At 42.3% G+C, this 20,880-nt stretch overlaps 1 protein-coding gene across 1 annotated transcript in view; it reads left to right on the top strand.

Moving 5' to 3' along the window:
- Nucleotides 1-8,766: 8,766 nt before the first annotated feature.
- The window catches only part of ERCC6L2 (ERCC excision repair 6 like 2), a gene marked incomplete at its 5' end in the record, with an annotated part of 326,876 nt that continues 314,762 nt past the window's right edge, over nt 8,767-20,880 (top strand). The window contains 3 exons of the mRNA XM_082244915.1: nt 8,767-8,782; nt 8,894-9,318; nt 15,280-15,402. Of these exons, the coding sequence (XP_082101041.1) occupies nt 8,767-8,782; nt 8,894-9,318; nt 15,280-15,402 (564 nt within the window). The remainder of the gene's footprint in view (nt 8,783-8,893; nt 9,319-15,279; nt 15,403-20,880) is intronic.

The following is a 20,880-nucleotide window of genomic DNA, read 5'->3' as shown; positions in this document are numbered from 1 at the left end:
GTGGGAATGGTGTGTTCAGGGTGATGAGCTGTGTTGCTTTTACTCCAAACATAACGTTTTGCATTGTTGCCAAAAAGTTAGATTTTGGTTTCATCTGACCAGAGCACCTTCTTCCACATGTTTGGTGCGTCTCCCAGGGGGCTTGTGGCAAACTTTAAACAACACTTTTTGTGGATATCTTTAAGAAATGGCTTTCTTCTTGCCACTCTTCCATAAAGGCCAGATTTGTGCAGTATACGACTGATTGTTGTCCTATGGACAGAGTCTCCCACCTCAGCTGTAGATCTCTGCAGTTCATCCAGAGTGATCATGGGCCTCTTGGCTGCATCTCTGATCAGTCTTCTCCTTGTATGAGCTGAAAGTTTAGAGGGACGGCCAGGTCTTCGTAGATTTGCAGTGGTCTGATACTCCTTCCATTTCAATATTATCGCTTGCACAGTGCTCCTTGAGATGGTTAAAGCTTGGGAAATCTTTTTGTATCCAAATCTGGCTTTAAACTTCTCCACAACAGTATCTCGGACCTGCTTGGTGTGTTCCTTGTTCTTCATGATGCTCTCTGCGCTTTAAACGGACCTCTGAGACTATCACAGTGCAGGTGCATTTATAAGGAGACTTGATTACACACAGGTGGATTCTATTTATCATCATTAGTCATTTAGGTCAACACTGGATCATTCAGAGATCCACACTGAACTTCTGGAGAGAGTTTGCTGCACTGAAAGTAAAGGGGCTAAATAATTTTGTACGCCCAATTTTTCAGTTTTTTATTTGTTAACAAAGTTTGAAATATCCAATAAATTTCGTTCCACTTCATGATTGTGTCCAACTTGTTGTTGATTCTTCACAAAAAATTACAGTTTTATATCTTTATGTTTGAAGCCTGAAATGTGGCAAACGTTTACAAAGTTCAAGGGGGCCGAATACTTTCGCAAGGCACTGTATATATATATATATATATATATATATATATATATATATATATATATATATATATTAAAGGAAAATCATATCAAACATATACTGTAATTTTCCTTTCCAGACGCCAATCGGTGGCAACGTACATGTAGTAGAATACTATACTGCCATGTTGGCGCCAGAAAAATGTTAAATTGCATCAAATACTTACTGTAATTTTTGTTTCCTGTGCCAAGCCATAGCAGCATACTACATGTGTGTATATATATATATATATATATATAAATATATATATATATATATATATATATATATATATATACAGTGGCGTAGCGTGGGTTGTGAGCACCCGGGGCAAGGCAAGTAATTTGCGCCCCCTAACCTGTGGATTTTAGCACTCGAGTCTCTTCCACTAGATTAGTTGCCCTGCTAAGTGTCCAGCGTGCCCCCTTTCAATGCAGAATGACCAGCGTGCCCCCTTTCAATGTGGAATGACCAGCGTGCCCCCTTTCAATGCTGAATGACCAGCGTGCCCCCTTTCAATGCGGAATGACCAGCGTGCCCCCTTTCAATGCGGAATGACCAGCGTGCCCCCTTTCAATGCGGAATGACCAGCGTGCCCCCTTTCAATGCTGAATGACCAGCGTGCCCCCTTTCAATGCGGAATGACCAGCGTGCCCCCTTTCAATGCGGAATGACCAGCGTGCCCCCTTTCAATGCGGAATGACCAGCGTGCCCCCTTTCAATGCGGAATGACCAGCGTGCCCCCTTTCAATGCGGAATGACCAGCGTGCCCCCTTTCAATAAGGAATGACCAGCGCACCCCCTTTCAATAAGGAATGACCAGCGCGCCCCCTTTCAATGCAGAATGACCAGCGTGCCCCCTTTCAATGCAGAATGACCAGCGTGCTCCCTTCAATGCAGAGAGACTAGTGTGCCCCCTTTCATTGCAGAATGACCAGTGTGCCCCCTTTCAATGCAGAGAGACCAGCATGCCCCCTTTCAATGCAGAGAGACCAGCATGCCCCCTTTCAATACAGAGAGACTTACCTGCAGCGGCGGCTTCTCCTCAGTTCCCCGCGTCTCCTCGAGTCCTCCCGCCTCCTGCTCGGCAGCTCGGCCAATGAGGAAGCGGATCCTGCTTCCTGATTGGCTTGGAGGAGCGAAATCTGTGACAGCGCCAGACTGCTGACTCTGCTCACTCGCTGCTAAACTGACTGAGCGAACTGTTATGTCAGAGTCAGACAGAGTGCATAGGCGTGCGCAGCCTATGGCATTAGGGTGTGCACCTCAACCACATGTGCATGTGTATATATATATATATATGAATATATACACACACACTTTTATAAATAAATGTAAACAAACATTTAAGCGGTATTAAAACATTTTTAATTAAACAATTATCAATGTATACCATAGATCCCATTTAGAGCAGGGTCCCCATAGATCCCCTTTAGAGCAGGGTCCTTATAGATCCCCCTTTACAGCAGGGTCCCCCATAGATCCCCTATAGAGCAGGCCAGGGTCCCCATAGATGCCCCTTTAGAGCAGGGTCCCCATAGATCACCTTTTAGAGCAGGGACCCCATAGATCCCCCTTTAGAGAATGGTCTCCATATAATCTATGGGGACATTTCTCTAAAGTGGGGAATCTATGGGGACCCTGCTCTAAAGGGGGATCTATGGGGACCCTGGCCTCCTCTAAAGGGGATCTATGGGGACCCTGGCCTCCTCTAAAGGGGATCTATGGGGACCCTGCTCTAAAGGGGATCTATGGGGACCTTGGCCTGCTCTAAAGGGGATCTATGGGGATCCTGCTCTAAAGGGGGATCTATGGGGACCCTGGCCTCCTCTAAAGGGGATCTATGGGGATCCTGCTCTAAAGGGGGGATCTATGGCATAGATGCCCTTTAGAGCAGGGTCCCTATAGATCCCCCATTAGAGCAGGCCAGGGCAGGTTCCCCATATAGATCTCCCCTCTTACAGCAGGCCAGGGTAAGGTGAGGTCCGGACCCTGGCCTGCTGTAGGGGGGGATCTATATGGGGGACCCCAGAGTGACCTAACCTCACCCTGGCCTGCTGTAAGGGGGGATAGATCTTTTCTTTTCAGTTTTCAGTGTTCTTCTCACACACTCCTACCTTTTTTTTTCACCTGTCCCAGACCCTATCACAGCAGGCTAGGTTTTCTCCTCGAGTCCCCCTAGGATTTCCTCCTGCAGTACCGTCTGACCGTCGTCTCCACTGGCTCTCTCTGGCCTCTCATCTGCCACCGCTGCCAGGTTCTTCTGCTCCTGCCTGGCCTGGTGGTTCTCTCCCGCGCTCAGCGCTGCGCTGGGCGGCCGCTGCAGGGGTTAGTCCCTCCCCCAGATAGGCCAGGCGTGCAGGAAGTGTCTCTCCAAACACCCCCCCCCCTCCCCCACAGTGGGCGACCCGGCGGCTCGGATCGGATTCGGGAACCGAGCTGCACAGCCACAGCCAGCACTGTGACTGCAGTGAGAGAGTGAGTGAGCCAGGGCAGAGAGCTGCGAGTGCGAGCGGGCGGCGGCAGCCAGCCTAAGACAGTGTGAGGGACAACTGAACTGACATGACACTGCGGAGCGCCGAGCGGATCATGCGCCCCCCCCAGATGTTGCGCCCGGTGCGGCCGGCCCCCCCTGCACCCCCCACGCTACGCCACTGTATATATATATATATATATACACACAGTACACACACATATACATACACAGTTTTTTTTTTTTTTGCAACAAAAGCAATAAGTAAACATAGCATCAATCATAGTATGGGCAGACTTAAGTCTTCACATGCAGAATGTTCTTGGATTACAGATCAGCTCTTTTAATAGTAAGTCTAAAATCTCTATCATGCTTTATATTATTCCTAGAAAAAAATAGCCTTTTTGGAGGCTGTAAAACATGAATTCTTTTAATAAAATTTCCTTGTAAACGATTGAGCATTGCTAGTCTGATTCAATAAATGGCGAAAGTGCGGAAGATGAAAGTGAAAGTAAAGGCTAGTTTTACGTCAGGCTTTGCTGGGAGGAGGGGAGCATAGAGGAAGTAAAACAGTGTCTGCTCGGGAAGGATAGGAAGTGTGTGTGTGTGCAGGAGGAGAGCTGGATTCTTTCATTTTGGACAATAAGTAACAAAAGCAATGTATAGAAGCTGGAAACAGTCATTTATACAGAGAGTTTACTGCAAGCAGTCCATCTGCGGGCCAAGCCATGTTTTGTTGCTGCAGTGTCTATAGAATGACTGGACATTTGTTGACAATATGACTGTACCAAGTCCCATTCTACAGATCTACATTGCTGTATTAGAAGTTTGGGGGCTGTGTTTCACATATCTATAGTTGAAGTATGGACCCTGTAAACATGGATGGACCAGGCAAGTAGATTTACTAAAATCCTATGCGTTAGAAAGAAAGGAAACCTGACATGGGAGATGGAGGCTGCAACTAGTGACCTGTCCCTCTGAATGTCTAATTGTAAGGATTTCTCTAACTTTACTGATTTCTGTGATCCCTTGCTGCGTGACATTTAGGGCTTGTTCTCACTAGCAGTTGAAGGGTGTAATAATCCTGCATTTGAGCCATGCTTTAGCTGCAGAGGCAGCAACTGGGGGGTGTAAACTTGCTGCCGCAGGAATTATGCTCCTTGTGGCGTTCAAGTAGCGATGGGCTTGGGCGTATTCGGATCAAACCCGCCAGGACGCAGACACTGGACATCGCCAATCACAGGCAACCTGTGTATGTGGCCCACAAATGCACGCAGGCATCAGATAATATTCGAGTTTTATATCGAGTGTAAATAGCCATTATAAAATCACTTGCCATTCTTGCTTAGCGAATATACACAGAGTACATTTACGTATACTTTGGTTGCATGACAGCCTAACTCCAGTCAATATTCTTTGTTTTGTTTTGGCTGGAGTGGAAAAAAGCAAATGTTTTCTTGATTTTATATTTTTGTCTGTGATTAAATTGGTAAGATTTTCATGCACTTCCTGTTCCAGTGACTAGAGATGGGCTTGTTGAAAAGCAAAAAATCAGCGCTCCACTCTTAAGATGAACCACTCTGGCTGTATCAATACCAGAAATAAACTAGATGATTATAAAAACCGTAGAATGCATAAAAAGTGGGCGAATCTAAAATCAATATTCCATAAAAAATTAAATCACAGTAGGAGATAGTATAGATCTAGAACCTTCCAATCACAATAATTAAAATCTCCAGAAAAATCCGAAAGCACAGAGGTGTTGCAGGTAATGATAGAGGAAATAGATCAAAATGAGGTTCTATTTGTAATCGATGTAAAAATTGTATAGTGAATAAAATAAAATTAATAAACAATAAATGTCAAATTGATAAAAATGTGCATAAAATCAGTGACAATATTCAGTGATCAGCCATCAATAAAATGAATAAAATAATTGGTGTCAATATAGGGCATAAATTAATACAGAAATCTGAAAAAGTTCAGTGATAAACCAACAAAATGAATATTCAAATAGGTCGGGGAAGAAATAAATGATAATATTAATCAGTGTGACTTTAAACATAAATAAGTGAATGAATGAAGTAGATATACAAAGTGCAGTAGTGCTACATAAAGTGCATGATGTCCATAAGTCCTTCAAAATATATTTGGGTGATTAAAGTGCAGGGTGCTCAGGAAATTCAATAAAGAAATCAAGGTGAATAAACAGGGTGCAATCAAACTTCAAGTTACAGCCAGGTAAATGTGCGCAGGTGAGCAAGCAATCACCGAATGCAGTGGCCGCTCACCTCCACAACACTCAGAACGAGCGTTATATGATGTAATTATTAACTCCTCTCCGGCCTCTCAATCTTCAGCAATATATTCGATCTCTCTCCAATGGTTAAGCTCAATATTTTCAAGAGGAAATCAACTGTTCCCGGCTTAGGTATATACCAATCTCTCTCGGTGCATCTATCAAGTGCTCAAACAAGACAAACTCTCATAGTGCAGCATATCAGGGTATACGTTTATTTAGTAAATGATACAGGTCACTTACTAGAAAGTAGTTGTATAACAGCAGAAAGCAGCCGCCGATGCGGCGAGTTCCGATGCTTCCGGTCTCGGCCGAAGACCGGAAGTGACGTCAACACGGCTTGTCCCTGACGCGTTGCGCTACACCACACGTAGCTTTTTCAAAGGGGTAAGGTTCTAGAAGGTTCTAGATTTATACTATCTCCTACTGTGATTTAATTTTTTATGGAATATTGATTTTAGATTCGCCCACTTTTTATGCATTCTACGTTTTTTTATAATCATCTAGTTTATTTCTGGTATTGATACAGCCAGAGTGGTTCATCTTAAGAGTGGAGCGCTGATTTTTTGCTTTTCAATAATACTGGGATATGTGGTGACAGTACCAAATCGGCTGCTTTCTCTGTGGTGTTCCACGATTGTCTTCAATTATTTATTTATTTTCTTTGAGATCTAGGGTGTCGTTTACCTTGTTTTAGCGCACAAGTTTGTTATACTAATAGAGATGGGCTTGGGCGTGTTCGAGCTGCACAGATTGGGAAATGTCTCAGTGCCTATAATTAGCACAGTGCAGTGTCGTCTTCCTGGTGGGATCGGGCACGTGGAACTTGAATATGCCTGAGCCCATCTCTACCAGTGATAAAAGGGGTATAGTTGTCACTAGGAAAGGAAAGCACCAGCAGCTATAAAAACATTGCCAGAAATTCTAGCACTGTGATGTCTTAAAAGGAACCTGTCATGAAGAAAATATCTACGCTCCCATTACTGACCTCTCATTTCAGGAAAATTAGTTCTCTGGCTGTCATGCTGATTCTTTAGCTTTAATACTTTGAGTCACTAACCCAGGACAGGTAAACTGATGAGGAATTATATAGCATGTGGAGACCGCCACCCACTGTATTCAATTCCAATGTAAGGTGAATGAAAAACTTGCTTCAGCTCAGATCCCAACACATCGATCATGCCCCCCTGACCTGTTTAACCCATATTGGGCTTAATCGTATTATCATGACTATATACTCTTTTGGATATGGATGATTTTTTTCACAAGTTCATGTGTTTTATTTTACAAATAAAGTTGTACTTTTATATTTTGTTGGTGGTGTCACTTTATACATCCCCCACTCCAATATCCCACGTTTGAATAATCAGAGGCTCGTTCTATTTCTTTACATAGTGTGAACAATTTGGGGATGTTAGCCAATTTCTAAAGACCTAGCCCTTTCACTCACATACAAAAGAGGCTCATTTTTCATTCACCTTTCCTTTCGAGTTGAACACAATGTGCAGAGGTATCTGCATGCTGTTTTTCTTTTTGCAGGGAGATGTTCTCTATTTCTGCCACTACATAATAACAAAGTGTAAACCTGAAAGACTGACACTGAAGGCTTGGAGCGGTGCCAATTTGATATGGTGATCATGATGAATTCGAATGCGTTTCTGCCACTCATATTCTGCATGCTTATTCTGGGTTTGCAACTTAGAGCTAATAGATTCAAAATTCAGTGAGGTCAGCTCTGTTCTCTCTACTTCATCCAATCAGAGAACGTCTTGAAATTAGATGAAAAAAAAATACAGGGAGTTCTGAAAATGGCAGCAGTGCAGAGTGAACGCCCGCTTTGGGTCAGTATGCAGTGAGGCAGTCGATTGGCACAGGACCTGGAACATTACGGTGATTACTATAGTGATGCCAACTAGTACAGTGATTGTCAGATTCCACAGCAATTTTCTCAGGTGTTAGATATGCATACTTGCATTGGTCCAAGCTGGACCAATGTAGTTATGCATTCAAAATCACACCTGGAGTTTAGCTTTAAAGCTAAGAACAACCAGGTATGCAGTGAGACAGCATTGGCAACGGGCATCATTTTCTCATGGAAGGTGAACTTTAACCACTTCAATACTGCACCATAGTCGAAAGATGGCTACAACGCAGGTTTCTCGTCCTGGGAGGGAGTCCATGGATGGCCTCCCAGAACCACCAGCCCTCCAACAGCTGATCTCGGTAAAGGGCCAATCACAGCAGGCCTTTATAATGTAATCAGCTGTTTCCAATCACAGCTGATCAAATGTAAACAGACTTGCCAGTTAACGGCATTCCCCTCCTCACGCGCAAAGTTGTCTACACTCAGTTTACACAGATAATTGGGGAACTGATCTTTAATGCCCTGATTATCAGTCCAGATTAGTGTAACTTATCAGTGTAGCCTATCAGTGCCCATCACTGCCACTTATCAATGCTCATCAGTACCCATCAGTGCAGCCTCATCAGCACACATGAGTGAAGAATAAAATTACTTATTTGCAATATTTTATAACAAAAACATTTTTTTTTTTTTTTTTAATTTCTGTCTTTTTTTTTCATTTGTTTAGCAAAAAAAAAAAGAAACCCAGTGGTGGTGAAATACCGCCAAAAGAAAGCTATTGATACAATTACAGTATTGTGTGACCCGCGCAATTGTCAATCAAACTGCGACAGCGCTGAAAACTGGCCTGGGCAGGAAGGGGGTAAAGTGCCCTGTATTGAAGTGGTTAAAAAGTGAGGTGAAGGTTATAGTGAAGTTTATAACGAAGGCTCAGTTGTTTTGTAGTTTCCATTGGGGAAGATTGCTGCCAATTCATTGAATTGAACAATGTGGATTTACGAAGCTTGCATGAGATTTAACTAGCCAGCATAAGAATGTAAAAATCACTTTAAGCTTAGCTGACCTTTAACAGTATTGACCATTATATGGGACAGGATAGGTTAGATTATTGTTTTAAAGCGAAGTCATCAGTAAACCATAAATAATTTTAGTAGTTTCCCATTAAATCTATAATAATGCATTCACATAATAATGAAACTTAATTTTGGTGCACCTGCAGAAAATGTGTTAACATTTGTACTCACATTTTGAAAAACACATTTTGTGATTGATATTGGTACTTATTATTTACATCTTTCACTTTCATGTGGTTTTCTAGGCGTGTGGCATATTGATGAGAAGTGTTTGGCACCTTACTTGGACAATGGTGAGCTAAAAGAAGCTGTGGTGAAGTCCATTCAGCATAAAGAAGACAATACATCCTATGCAGTGGTTTCATTTATGGATGCAACAGAGAGAAAAGTACCACTCAGACATCTCCGTAAAGCCTGTGGCCACAGTAATTCCTGGAACACTTCAATTTTTGATGATGAAGACCTGGAGAAACCATATTTCCCAGATCAGAGACCTGCAGCTTCTGCTGCAAATTTCCCACTATCACAAAGTGATGTCTTTGTGCCTTATACTATTAATAGGTATTTACGTGACTACCAAAGAGATGGTATTCGATTTCTGTATGAACACTATACACGTTCAACTGGATGCATCCTTGGTGATGACATGGGCCTTGGGAAGACAATACAGGTATTTATCTACTTCTTTTTACTGAGAGAAATATGGGAGCTGCCATTGCTGATTCTTTTTTTTTTTTTTGGGTCATTGACCCATAATAAGTGTGTAGATTAGAAAATCTGAATGACTTTACACCCCCTGATATGCTTACTGTATGTGTTCCTACTGAATTATTCTAGGTTTACTCAAGCAATTGAAAACAACATGACAGTCAGGTAAGGGCAAATTAGTAGTGGCAGAATTCATATTCCCTCTGTACTTTACTGTACTTACTCTTTACATATATAAATAATATGAGATATTGATTCTAGTATGTTGAATATGGAGCTATAAAAATGACGAAGATGTAAGAATGATGAAGATATCAGGATTTTTTTAGTTTCCTTGTTTATGTGTTTCTTTGAGCTGCATTCATCAAATGCCTTATTACATGCCACAAATTGCTGCACAGATCCACTCTTTGGGATAGTTCTAAGATGGGTTTAAAGAGTTAGTAAAGTTTTGCATAAAACAGCTCATGCAATTTGTGATTGATCCAATTTGCGATTGGAGTGTCTACTCCAGGGGCCCCCAGTAGACACTCCAGTGTTGGATGCTCGCCCCTCAGCAATAGGAGGGTGGCCTTTGAATAGGAATGAGTGCTGTTCCTATTTAGACAGCACATGCACAGTTAATGCTCTCTCTGTAGCAGCAGCAGTGGTTTATTTCAGAAGAGCTGCTGAAAATAAAATTTAGCTTCCTCCCCAATCCAGCCATCTATTTTTCTGACATGGCTTTGGTCAGCTCCTTTTCATATTGTGCATATACAACATGGCCCTATTAATTTCAATGGGTACATCAAGGGACTGCTGGAGGCCACCATGAGTATGTACCCATAGGAAAAAATAGGTGGGATTTTTTAAATGATAAGGTAACAAGATGTAATTAGTGCAGCGCAACACTCCAGTCCCCCCTCTTATCGCATATATCAAAACAAAGCATAAGAATAGTGATGCCAATCTCTAATCATCAATCCTTAAAAAAAAAAAAAAAAAACTAAAATTGTCTGTGTAATTTAATACAGTCCAAAGTAGTATCCAATATCCACAAACTGTTAAGACACAACATTGCTTTCTATATTACTTCATTTTCCTGTGTTTATCCATCACCTGGTATTTATCCATCACCTGGTATATTTCAAATGACAACTTACTGAAGGTGAAGAAAGACTGCAAGCATGACAGTTCTCCCTGTCCATCTGTCCCTCCTGCCCATCTGTCCTTCCTGCCCCTCTCTTACCCATTTAGCAGTTTTTTTTCCAAAAGCTTTGGGAAGCTTTTTTTTATATATGCTTACCTAAGTCTGACAACCTTGTCCCTCACCACTGCTGCTTTCGGGAGTCACAACTGGTAGATCCAGTTGTAGTGGACTGGTTGCCTCCTCCTCATGTCATTATGGGGGGCATTTACTAAAACTGGAGTGTGCAATATCAGGTGCAGTTCTAAATAGAAACCAACCAACTTTCAGGTTTTTTTTTTTGCCAAAGCTTATTAAACACTCCTCAGTTAAAAGCTGATTGGCTACCATGCCAAGCTGCACCAGGTTCTGAGTGCTCCACTTTTAGTAAATCTCTCCCCATGTCTCGCTACTGGACATCCAATAAGTAAAGTACCAGAGATGTATAGTAACTAAGTAGAACTACTTCACTACTGTACTTAATTACCGAAAGGCGGTATCTGTACTTTCCTAGAGTAGAATTTTTTTCTCCTACTTCAACTTTTACTTCACTACATTTTTTCAATGATTTCAATACTTCTACTCCGATATTTTTTTTTTGTGCTGCATAGTTACTCGTTACAATTATAAAAATTACCACTGCCAGAACAGTAGATGGCAGGTTTCATGAAGCTCAAAACATGTGTATTATCAGCGCATACGAAAATAAAAGCTACTGTATGCATAAATAAAAGCTGCATTTTAAATAATAAAAAACAATATGATGTTCAAACTTTTGACTTCTTTCTTTAATAACTACATAACACAGTACTTGTACTTTTACTTTCAGTACTTGAGTAGCAATTTTTTTTCAAAACTACTGGTAGCAAAATTTAAAAAAAAAACTACTTGCAATACTTAAGTACAAAAAATGTTGAATACTTTAGTACTTCTACTCAAGTCACTTTTTGATCGAGCACTTCCACTTCTACTCAAGTCACTTTTTGATCGAGCACTTGTACTTTTACTCAAGTATGGATTTCGAGTACTTTATACAACTCTGTAAGTACCGTACACATCACCCAGTCAGTGACTTGGACATCCGAGTGAGAAATCTCCTCATGTATAGTAAAAAAAGATTCAGAACCCAGAGCATCATGTGACTGCTTCTATAGGTGAGTATTTTAGTCAGAACAATTTTTAAAAAATGAAGCCAGTGATTCGTTTGTGGTGGAGGTCAATGAGTGGTGGGGGAAGGAGTGGCTTGAGTTCAGCTTTAAAAGAATACTTCAGCCAAAACTTAAAATAATGCTTTGAGATAATCCATACAAGAGCACCGACTACCCACTCATTACTTCAGTTTTTAACCTGCCATTACTGTCGATTCTTGGCCCACCCCCACTCAATTTTGTCAGTGATCCTTTAACTTACCCACCTTCAGCCAATTTTGTATGGTTAGAACCTCTTTCAGATTTTATTATTGTTGGTGACTCCCCTGTGGGGATCACTCACTGTGTGTTCTCCAAGAGGAGAAAGTAAAATGATTCTCTGGGTAAACAGCACAAAAAGCACGTCCTTTCTTTTTTTTTTTTATTAAAGTGGGGAAAAGGTTTGATTTCATAATTTTTTATGGTTGTCCTTGCTTGGCTTATTTGGTAGATTAGGTAGACTCTTCTGCATTCCACTGTGGCTATTGGAAAATAGAAGGGGAAAATTCCACAATAAGGACACAAGTAAAAAGAAGAAAAAACATCTTACAGAGGTTTTATCCCTTCCATACTCTATCCAAAACTGAAATACCAATTCCTTTGTCCTAGCGTGTAATATGCTAAAAGAAATTTACAGATTTGCAGCTGTAACTTCAACTGAATTCTACTAGAATTCCGTTTTATTTGGAACGGTCAATGGGGCAGGAAGTGTGTTTAGGCAGAGTCATTATTTGGTTGGCAGCATTCATATGACTCCTCAATCCTACCACTAGCTGTGGCTCTGCCCTAGTAGAGTAGACTAAATCATTATTATTTTTCTTTACTTGTGGATGGAGCTCTTGGTCAATGACTTTCCATAGTAGCTCTGTAGACACAGACAATTAAAGAACTAAAGGCAAAAAGTCTTTGTTTTTTGAGTAAAGGAGGATTTTAACCTATGTCATTTTTTTGCCATCTGTGTCCCATAGGGAAGACTTTCCTTCACGTCCTGTCACATAGCCAAAACAGGAAGTGAGAGGAAATCCCTCCAAAGTGAATTATTGGCCAGGGTCACCTGGACTAGTGTCCCCATTGGACTTCTGGTGTCAACCCAGAACCTGGGATTTTCTTTCACTTTCATTATGTTCGATAATAATGATAAGCAAAACAAATGGGGGGGGGGGGGAAGGAATCTCCCTAATGGGGAGCAGACAGACAGAAGTAGGTATTCTAATTCCTCTCCACTCTATCCCGAAAAATTGCCTGTAGTTACACTTTAAAGTGGTTCTAAATTTAAAATATTTTTATCCTAAGGCAATCCCTGGTACAAGTGGCTAATACCCCCTCCAGACACTTACCCTGAAGCCTCTCTTGATCCAGGCCTGTCCTGGATACATCTCGTCTCTCCCCTCTTCCTCTTTCCAAAGTTTTTGGCTTCTGCTGCTGTTAGTCAAATTTTGTGAGGAGGAAGCTGGGGCGGGGTCTGACCGCGCTGTGTCTGTGTAAGGGTGCACAAAGCAGGGCCCAGAAGTGTGCCCATATGTGTGTCCCCATAGCACACGACTTGCTATGGAGGCACACACAGGAGAGGAGGGATGGGGAGCACCTACTAGGAACTTCAGAACAGGAAGTAAGGGGCTGCTCTGTGCAAAACCACTGCACAGAGCAAGTAAGTATAACATGTTTAATATTTTAATTAAAAAAATTTCCTTTACAACCGCTTTAATTCTACTTGATCGCTTGTTGGATTAACCAAAAACTAGGGATGCACCGAAATGAAATTCTTGGCCGAAGCCGAATAATAACGAAATGTTTGGCCGAAGGCCGAATACCGAACGCGGTGTTTCGCATTTTTTCCATTTATTTTGCCAATTTTTTGTCCTCTCTCTTGTCCTCTCATGTCTCTCTCTCTCTCTTGTCCTCTCATGTCTCTCTCTCTCTCTCTCTCTTGTCCTCTCATGTCTCTCTCCCTAAATGTTACTGTAGGGAATGGGATTCAGTGCACACTGCAGCCTTGTACCATAGGGTTAATGTTAGTGACACTGTAGGGATTGGGAAGGATGCTGGGAATGGAAATCAGGAAGCATGCAGGCAGCTTTGTAAATTTTAATTGCAGATACAGGGCACTGGGCAGGTCAGGGTTAATGTGGTAACATCAATTACTCAGTGACAGTCAGTCAGTGTCAGTGTGGACTCGATCAGATTATACCGTGACAGACAGTCTCTCATAGTGGTGGTAGTAGGAGGCTGGAGGTGGACTAGTAGGAGCCTGGAAAGGAGCACAGCCGCATACATACATTACTCACTCGTGCACTGCAGCCCGCCCCACACATTCAGTGAGTCTTACTCTCCTCCCTAGTTTTTTCAATGGCACATTCAGGAAGCCAATCACGCCGTGAGTAGCGGCACAGCGGAACCAATCAGGTGTGCAGGCACGCGTGATTGGTTCGCTGTGCAGCTAATCACGGCGTGATTGGCTTCCTGAATGTGCCATTGAAAAAACTAGGTAAGAGAGTAAGACTCACTGAATGTGTGGGGCGGGCTGCAGTGCACGAGTGAGTAATGTATGTATGATCACCGCTGAAGTGTCCCGGCTTCCCCTGCCTAACACGGAAGTCTGTGAGTCCTCCTGTCCTCCTCCGAGTCCCTTCCCCCTGTAAATATTGTGACCTCGGCGATATGAATATCGCCTATGGCCACAGAACGATAGTCGATATCATATCGACTATCGTTCAGCCCTATTGTTCGGCACAAAATTATTCGGCCTTTTGACTTATTCGGCCGAACACCGAAAGTGCTATTTTTTCTATTTTCGGCCGAATAATGTTCGGCCGCCGAATATTTGGTGCATCCCTACCAAAAACCTTGTTGATGGTTACAGAGTTGTCCTTTTGCTTGGAGAAACCTTTTTCCTTAGGTCAGCCTTTCTCAACTAGGGTTCCTCCTTAGGTTGCTAGGGGTCCTTTTAAGCAGTAGGCAATATTTAGCACCAACACAAGGGAGCACGTTTCCGCTGACCACCAATTTAAGGGGTCATTTCTGTACTGATGACTAATGTTTGGGGACACCAAAATTTTCACTTTTCTGGATTTCTTTTACAGTATCATTATTCATTTCATGTCAGGATTATTTCTGAAAGTAATTTAATACAACAGATGGGTGTTAAAAATTATCTACCCTTGGTGTGAAACACTTTAAGGACACCATATTATTCTATAATTTAAAAAATTTCACAACTTGTACTGTGAACTGTAGCTATAGGCATATTTAGCAGGGGTTCATCTTGACCTGAAATGTATTTCAAGGGTTCCTCAGGGGTAAAAAGTTGTGATGGGCTACCTCCTTGTTGTGCTGTCTTTTCAGGTAACTTTTTTTTGGAACAGTCTGTCAGCCACCAAGTAATTTCTCCCAAAGTGAGCTGGCTCAGGATAGAAGGAATTGTGAAGCACTTTTCTCACTCGCTGTTGCCTCCTGGGTTGGCTTCTCTGGTAGCTGGTAGTTTAACTCAACTGCGTAACAGCATAGCTGCTGACCAGACATACAAAAATACCTCTTCATTGCACTGATATTAAAATGTGCTTTCTTGGTTTAGGTCATCTCTTTTCTAGCTGCGGTCCTACATAAGAAAGGAACACGGGAGGATATTGAAAATAATATGCCTGAATTTTTACTGAGAACAATGAAGAAGAAATGTTCTAAAGAATCCACAAAGAAGGTAATGTCACACAGTATGCTTTAAGTTAATGCTGATTTTCTGCTTTTGTTCAGTTTTTTGATATAAGTTATTGGTACATTACGAAAGAAGTACCTCTCCATTTCTGGATAAATGTTTTTTTGGGATTGTTGTGTATGAATGATGTGCAATAGCAATCAGAGCCTCCTGGTTAACAACAGATTTTAGTGTATTTATGTAGTTTTTAGGTTATCGTCTGAAAGTAATTTTGATGTGACTTTCCAATTTTACTCTGCTTGTTATATGTTATATTTAATTGTCATTATTGTACAACTTATTCCATAAAAGTTGGGACGCTGTGCAAAATCTACATTGAGGGCCAATTTATATGAGAACGCAGTGCGGGAAACACGTTTTCTGTGCGTGTTTCCCGCACCACATTCACTTGCAATCTTTAGCTGGTGTTAGTGTTAACTTAACGACAATGCACTGGATCGCTGGGTACGGTAGTAATATGCTTTCCGGTTACTGTGTGTTTTATAAAGTAGTGAATGCACTACTATTGGTATGGCACAATGCGTTCCTGTCCGATTCATGGTGTGAACCCCGCACTGAAAACGAAATGCAGTGATTTTACAAGTCTAAAAAACCCATATTCTATTCACAATAGAAAACAATAAATAGTTAAAATGAGAAAATGTACCATTTTAAGAAAAAAGGTCATTTTGATTTTGATGGCAGCAACATGTCTCAAAAATGAGGACAGGGCAACAAAATGCTGGTGAAGTAAATGGCACTAAGAAGGAAAAACTGGAATAACATTTTGAAACTAATTAGGGTAACTGGCAACAGGTCAGCAACATGATTGGGTATAAAAACAGCATCTGAGAGTGTCAGAGTGTCTCAGAAGTAAAGATGGGCAGAGGTTCATAAATCTGTGAAAAGCTGCGTCTAAAAATAGTCAAACAATTTTTAAAACAGGCATGATGGAGATCACTACATGAGCCCAGGAATACTTCTTAAAAACAGTCTGTGAACACATTTCACCATGGCATCCAAAAATGCAAAGTGAAGCTCAATTATGCAAAGAAGAAGCCATACCTAAACATGATCCAGAAAAGCCAATGTGTTCTCTAGGCCAAAGCTCATTTAAAATGGTTTCTTCCAATGTGGAAAAATGTTCTGTGGTCAGACAGATCAAAACATGACATTCTTTTTGGCAACCATGGGCGCCGGGTTCTCGGGATTAAAGGGGAGAGGGACCTTCCGGCTTGTTATCAACACTAAATCCAGCATCTCTGATGGTATGGGGGCGCATTTGTGCATATGGAATGGGGAGCTTGTACATCTTCAAAGGCATCATCAATGCTGAAAGATATATATATATCAAGATTTTAGGGCGGCATATGCTCCCATCCAGACAATGTCTTTTTCAGAGAAGGCCTTGCATATTTCAGTAGGACAATGCTAAACCACATTATGCATCTATGACAACAGCATGGCTTTGTAGTAGAGTCTGGGTCCTTAACTGGCCTGCAGTCCAGACCTTTCACCAATTTAAAATATTTGATGCATCTTGAAATGAAAAATAATACAAAGATGACCCAGGACTGTTGAGCAGTTAGAATCCTATATCAGGCAAGAATGGGAGAACATTCTTCCAAAACTCCAGCAACCGGTCTCCTCAGTTCCAAATGTTTATAGAGTGTTAGTAAAAGAAGAGGGGGTGCTACACTGTGGTAAACATGGCCTTGTCCCAACTATTTAAACATTTTTTTTTTTTTTTTCAAAATTACATTATTTCACTTTTTTTTTGTACGTTTTCTCAGTTGATATGTTTTCTATTTTCTATTGTGAATAAAATATGGATTTATAAGATTTGCAAATCAATGCATTCTCAATCAATGCAATGCATGCTCTCAGCACAAAGACCGAGCTGCACAAAACAGCTCTAGGTCCCGAGAAAAAATTGATGGCTGTCAGGACTGGTTTCCGATCATGTGACCACTGTAACAGCCAATACTACCCGCTCCCCTGGGCGTTAGGAGCTTTCAGAGGGGAATGCTAGGGTGGGAAGGGGTTAAAACAAATTGAAATGATCGCTTACAGTACATCAGGCCTTTTTATTTTTTTAACTACTTGCTGCCTGCCATATAGAAGGATGATGGATGGAGAGTGGTAAAGTTATCCTGACTGGGCGTCATATAACATCCAGCAGGATAAGCCGCTCGCGCGCACCCATGAGAGCACGCAGAGCGGCGACCGGTGGTGCAGTGTGTCACTCTGACACACCGCATCTCCTATCCCAGTAAATAGCCTATGACGTAAGCTCTTTACCGTGTGATCAGCTGTGGCCAATCATGGCTGGTCACATTGTAACCAGAAAGTGCCGTTTTATCCGCTTTCCTCCATTCGCACTGACAAGGTGCGAGTACAGGAGAGCCGATCGGGGGCTCTCCTGACAAGGGGGGTCTGCACTGATAATCAGCCCATTGATTATCTGTGCAGACCCATCAGGGATGCCCACTAGAGCACACCAGGGATGCCAGTCGGGGCTAATTAAAAATGACAATCAGTGCCCATTAGTAATGCCTGTCAGTGCCTCATCAGTGCTGCCTATACGTGCCATCTTTCAGTGCCCATCAGTTCCGCCTATCAGTGCCACCTATAAGTGCCCATCAGTGCCGCCTATCAGTGTTACCAACAGTGCCCATTAGTGCTGCCTATGAGTGCCCATCAATGTTGCAAATCGGTGCCACCTATCAGTGCCCACCAGTGCTGCCTATCAGTGCCCATCAGTGTTACATATTAGTGCCTCATCATCAGTGCCCATCAGTGACTATCAGTGTCCCTCAATGAAGCCTCGTCAGTGCTCCTCAGTGCAGGAGAAAACTGATTTATTTATTTGTTTAACAAAAAAGAAAAAAATCAGAGGTGATTAAATACCACCAAAAGAAGCTCTTTTTGTAGGAAAAAAATAATAAAAATTTTGTTTGGGTACAGCATTGCATGAAGGTGCAATTATCATTCAAAGCGTGACAGCACTAAAAGCTGAAAATTGGCCTGGGCAGGAAGGGGGTAAAAAGGCCCTGTATTGAAGTGGTTAACTTTGTCCTTGGTTCTCTTATTGGATCCTAGTGGCAGCTTAGTACATATAATAAATGTATTGATTGCAGAATATGTTTGGAGTATATTGGAACTAACTACGCTTGAGATTCATTTCTGAACCTGATGAAATATGTACAATAAATCCTTGGATTGCGAGTACTTGGTCTACAAGTGTTTTACAAGACGAGCACATTTTTTTAAAATGAATTTTAACTTGATAAACTCGATAAGCGATGTCTTGCAATAAGACTAGTGACATTCTGCTACATATTTTTGCTAAAAGAAAATCCCAAAAAGCGTATATAGATTGGTTTGCGCAAAAGTTATGGTGTCTACAAACTATGGGATAGATTTATGGACTTTTAGTTTTTTTTTATTGTTTTTATTAGTAATTGCGGCGATCAGTGATTTTTAGCGCGACTGTGACATTGCGGCAGACAAATCTGACACTAAGTGACACTTTTTGGAGTCCAGCGACGCCAATACAGTGATCAGTGCTAAAAATATAAACTGTTACTGTATAAATTACACTGGCAGGGAAGGGGTTAACACCAGGGGCAATAAAAGGATTAAGGGTGCTCCTAGGGAGTGCTTTCTAACTGTGTTGGGGATGGACTGACTGCAAGAAGAGAGAGTTCGTTTTTCCTGATTAGTAGGATCACAGAATCTCTCTCTTCCTGTCTGATAGAACGGCGGTCTGCCTTGTTCACATTCTCCTGACGTCTCCCGAAGGATCGCGGGTGGCTGATTGGCTCCCGCTGTGTCTAATCATAGTGGGAGCGCAGCTTCTTTCTAAAAAATCACTTACAGGTACGTCATTTTGCACTTAAGGGCCGCCCTGCCATAGTAAATGTACATGGGGCATTCCTTAAGTGGTAAAGGAGGGTTTGTGAAAAGAAAAACAAAATGCTTATGCTCAAAGAAGCTGAACTCGGACCTGAAACGAACCAGAAGACACACAGGACCTTTCTGCAAACCTCTCTGCAGCTGTTCCAGAGTTTTGTGAAATGGCTCCATTGAGACTTGCAGGGAAACCGACATCTAATTTGCACCAGTGTGAACCCAGCCAAGGTCCGATCCTCATGTTAATTAATATGATTTGAATCCGACATTACAGGAAGATTACCTAGGCCCCTGGGTCCTCAATAGGTGGACTCTGGGCTGCGTCTGGACCCAGATGCGCTTCTTTCTGGACCGCAGCTGCCTGGTTTAGACCGCCCAAGGGGGGGAGGAGCCTATGGCGTGGATTTGAACACAGGGACTTCCTCTAGATACATTTGTGTCCCCAGCACTTCCTCTCTGCACCTCACAACGAACTGGCTGTTGTGGCCACGCCCCCTCATGAGACCAGCTGATGTCAGCACGTGTTCGGTGTGTGTCGCTCCCGGGCCATAAGTGAGTGGTGGGGATTGCTGGGACAGCGGGCGGTCAAGGGTCAGGTAAAGGAAGTTGCTTTGTGGCAATGCCTAGTCTCAGAGGGGATGAGGTCTGTTCCAGCTGGGCAGCCACAGGTTCGTGAGATGTGGGCACACACAGTGTAATGCACAGAGCCAGGTGTTAGTGTGAGGCAACCTCCAATCACAGAGCCCTTCTCACTTCCTAATCACAGACACGCTGCCTCGTCCAATGTATTGCATGCACAGGAGGGGGGAATAGGAGTGCAGGCACAGGAGGAGAAGGAGGAAGGGGGAGTGTGAGGAAGGAGAGAAGGTAATCACAGGAGGAGGAAGGAGTGTGTGTCAATCACCTAGTTCTCTCAACAAACTGCTGTGAATCTGCCTTTTCAACCATGAACATGGTGAAAAACACTTACCGCAGCACACTCACCAATGAACACTTACATGAGTGCCTCCGCCTGGCCCTCACACCTTTTATGCCCAAGTTTAAAAAACTGGTGGCACAAAGAATGTGTCACCTTTCACACTAAAAGGTCTACCTCCATGTCTTTTTTTTTTTTTTTTTGTATATAGTTTTTTTGTTGTTGGCGTTCTGTATTTGGAATTTGACGGTCACTTTTCCGGACCTCGGACTAAATGGAAAATTGGTAAGTGGACCTTTCAAGTTTATATGTAAGTACCCCTGACCTAGGCATTCTCTGAAGTTGCCTTGAAGTCACATTGCTATCATTTTTTTTTATATGGACTATAGACTTGAAGGACTTATGAATAAAATGGTTGTGGAACAAATCATCTGAGTTTCTATAATTTCTAAGGCCCCTTTCACACAGGCGGACCGTTCAGATCCGCCTGTTCGTTTTTTTGGCGGATCTGAACGGTCCCCCCATGCATTCCTATGTCCGCTGACATCCGATCCGTCAAATCTGGACGGATGGAAACCCTATTTTCCATCCGTCCAGTGGATCGGATCGGATGAGAACGGACTGACGGTTCCGATTTTCCCCATAGAGATGCA

The sequence above is a fragment of the Pelophylax lessonae genome, assembly GCF_965119305.1.
Source record: "Pelophylax lessonae genome assembly, chromosome: 1".
NCBI lineage: Eukaryota > Metazoa > Chordata > Amphibia > Anura > Ranidae > Pelophylax > Pelophylax lessonae.
This window is presented reverse-complemented; position numbering and strand designations above follow the sequence as displayed.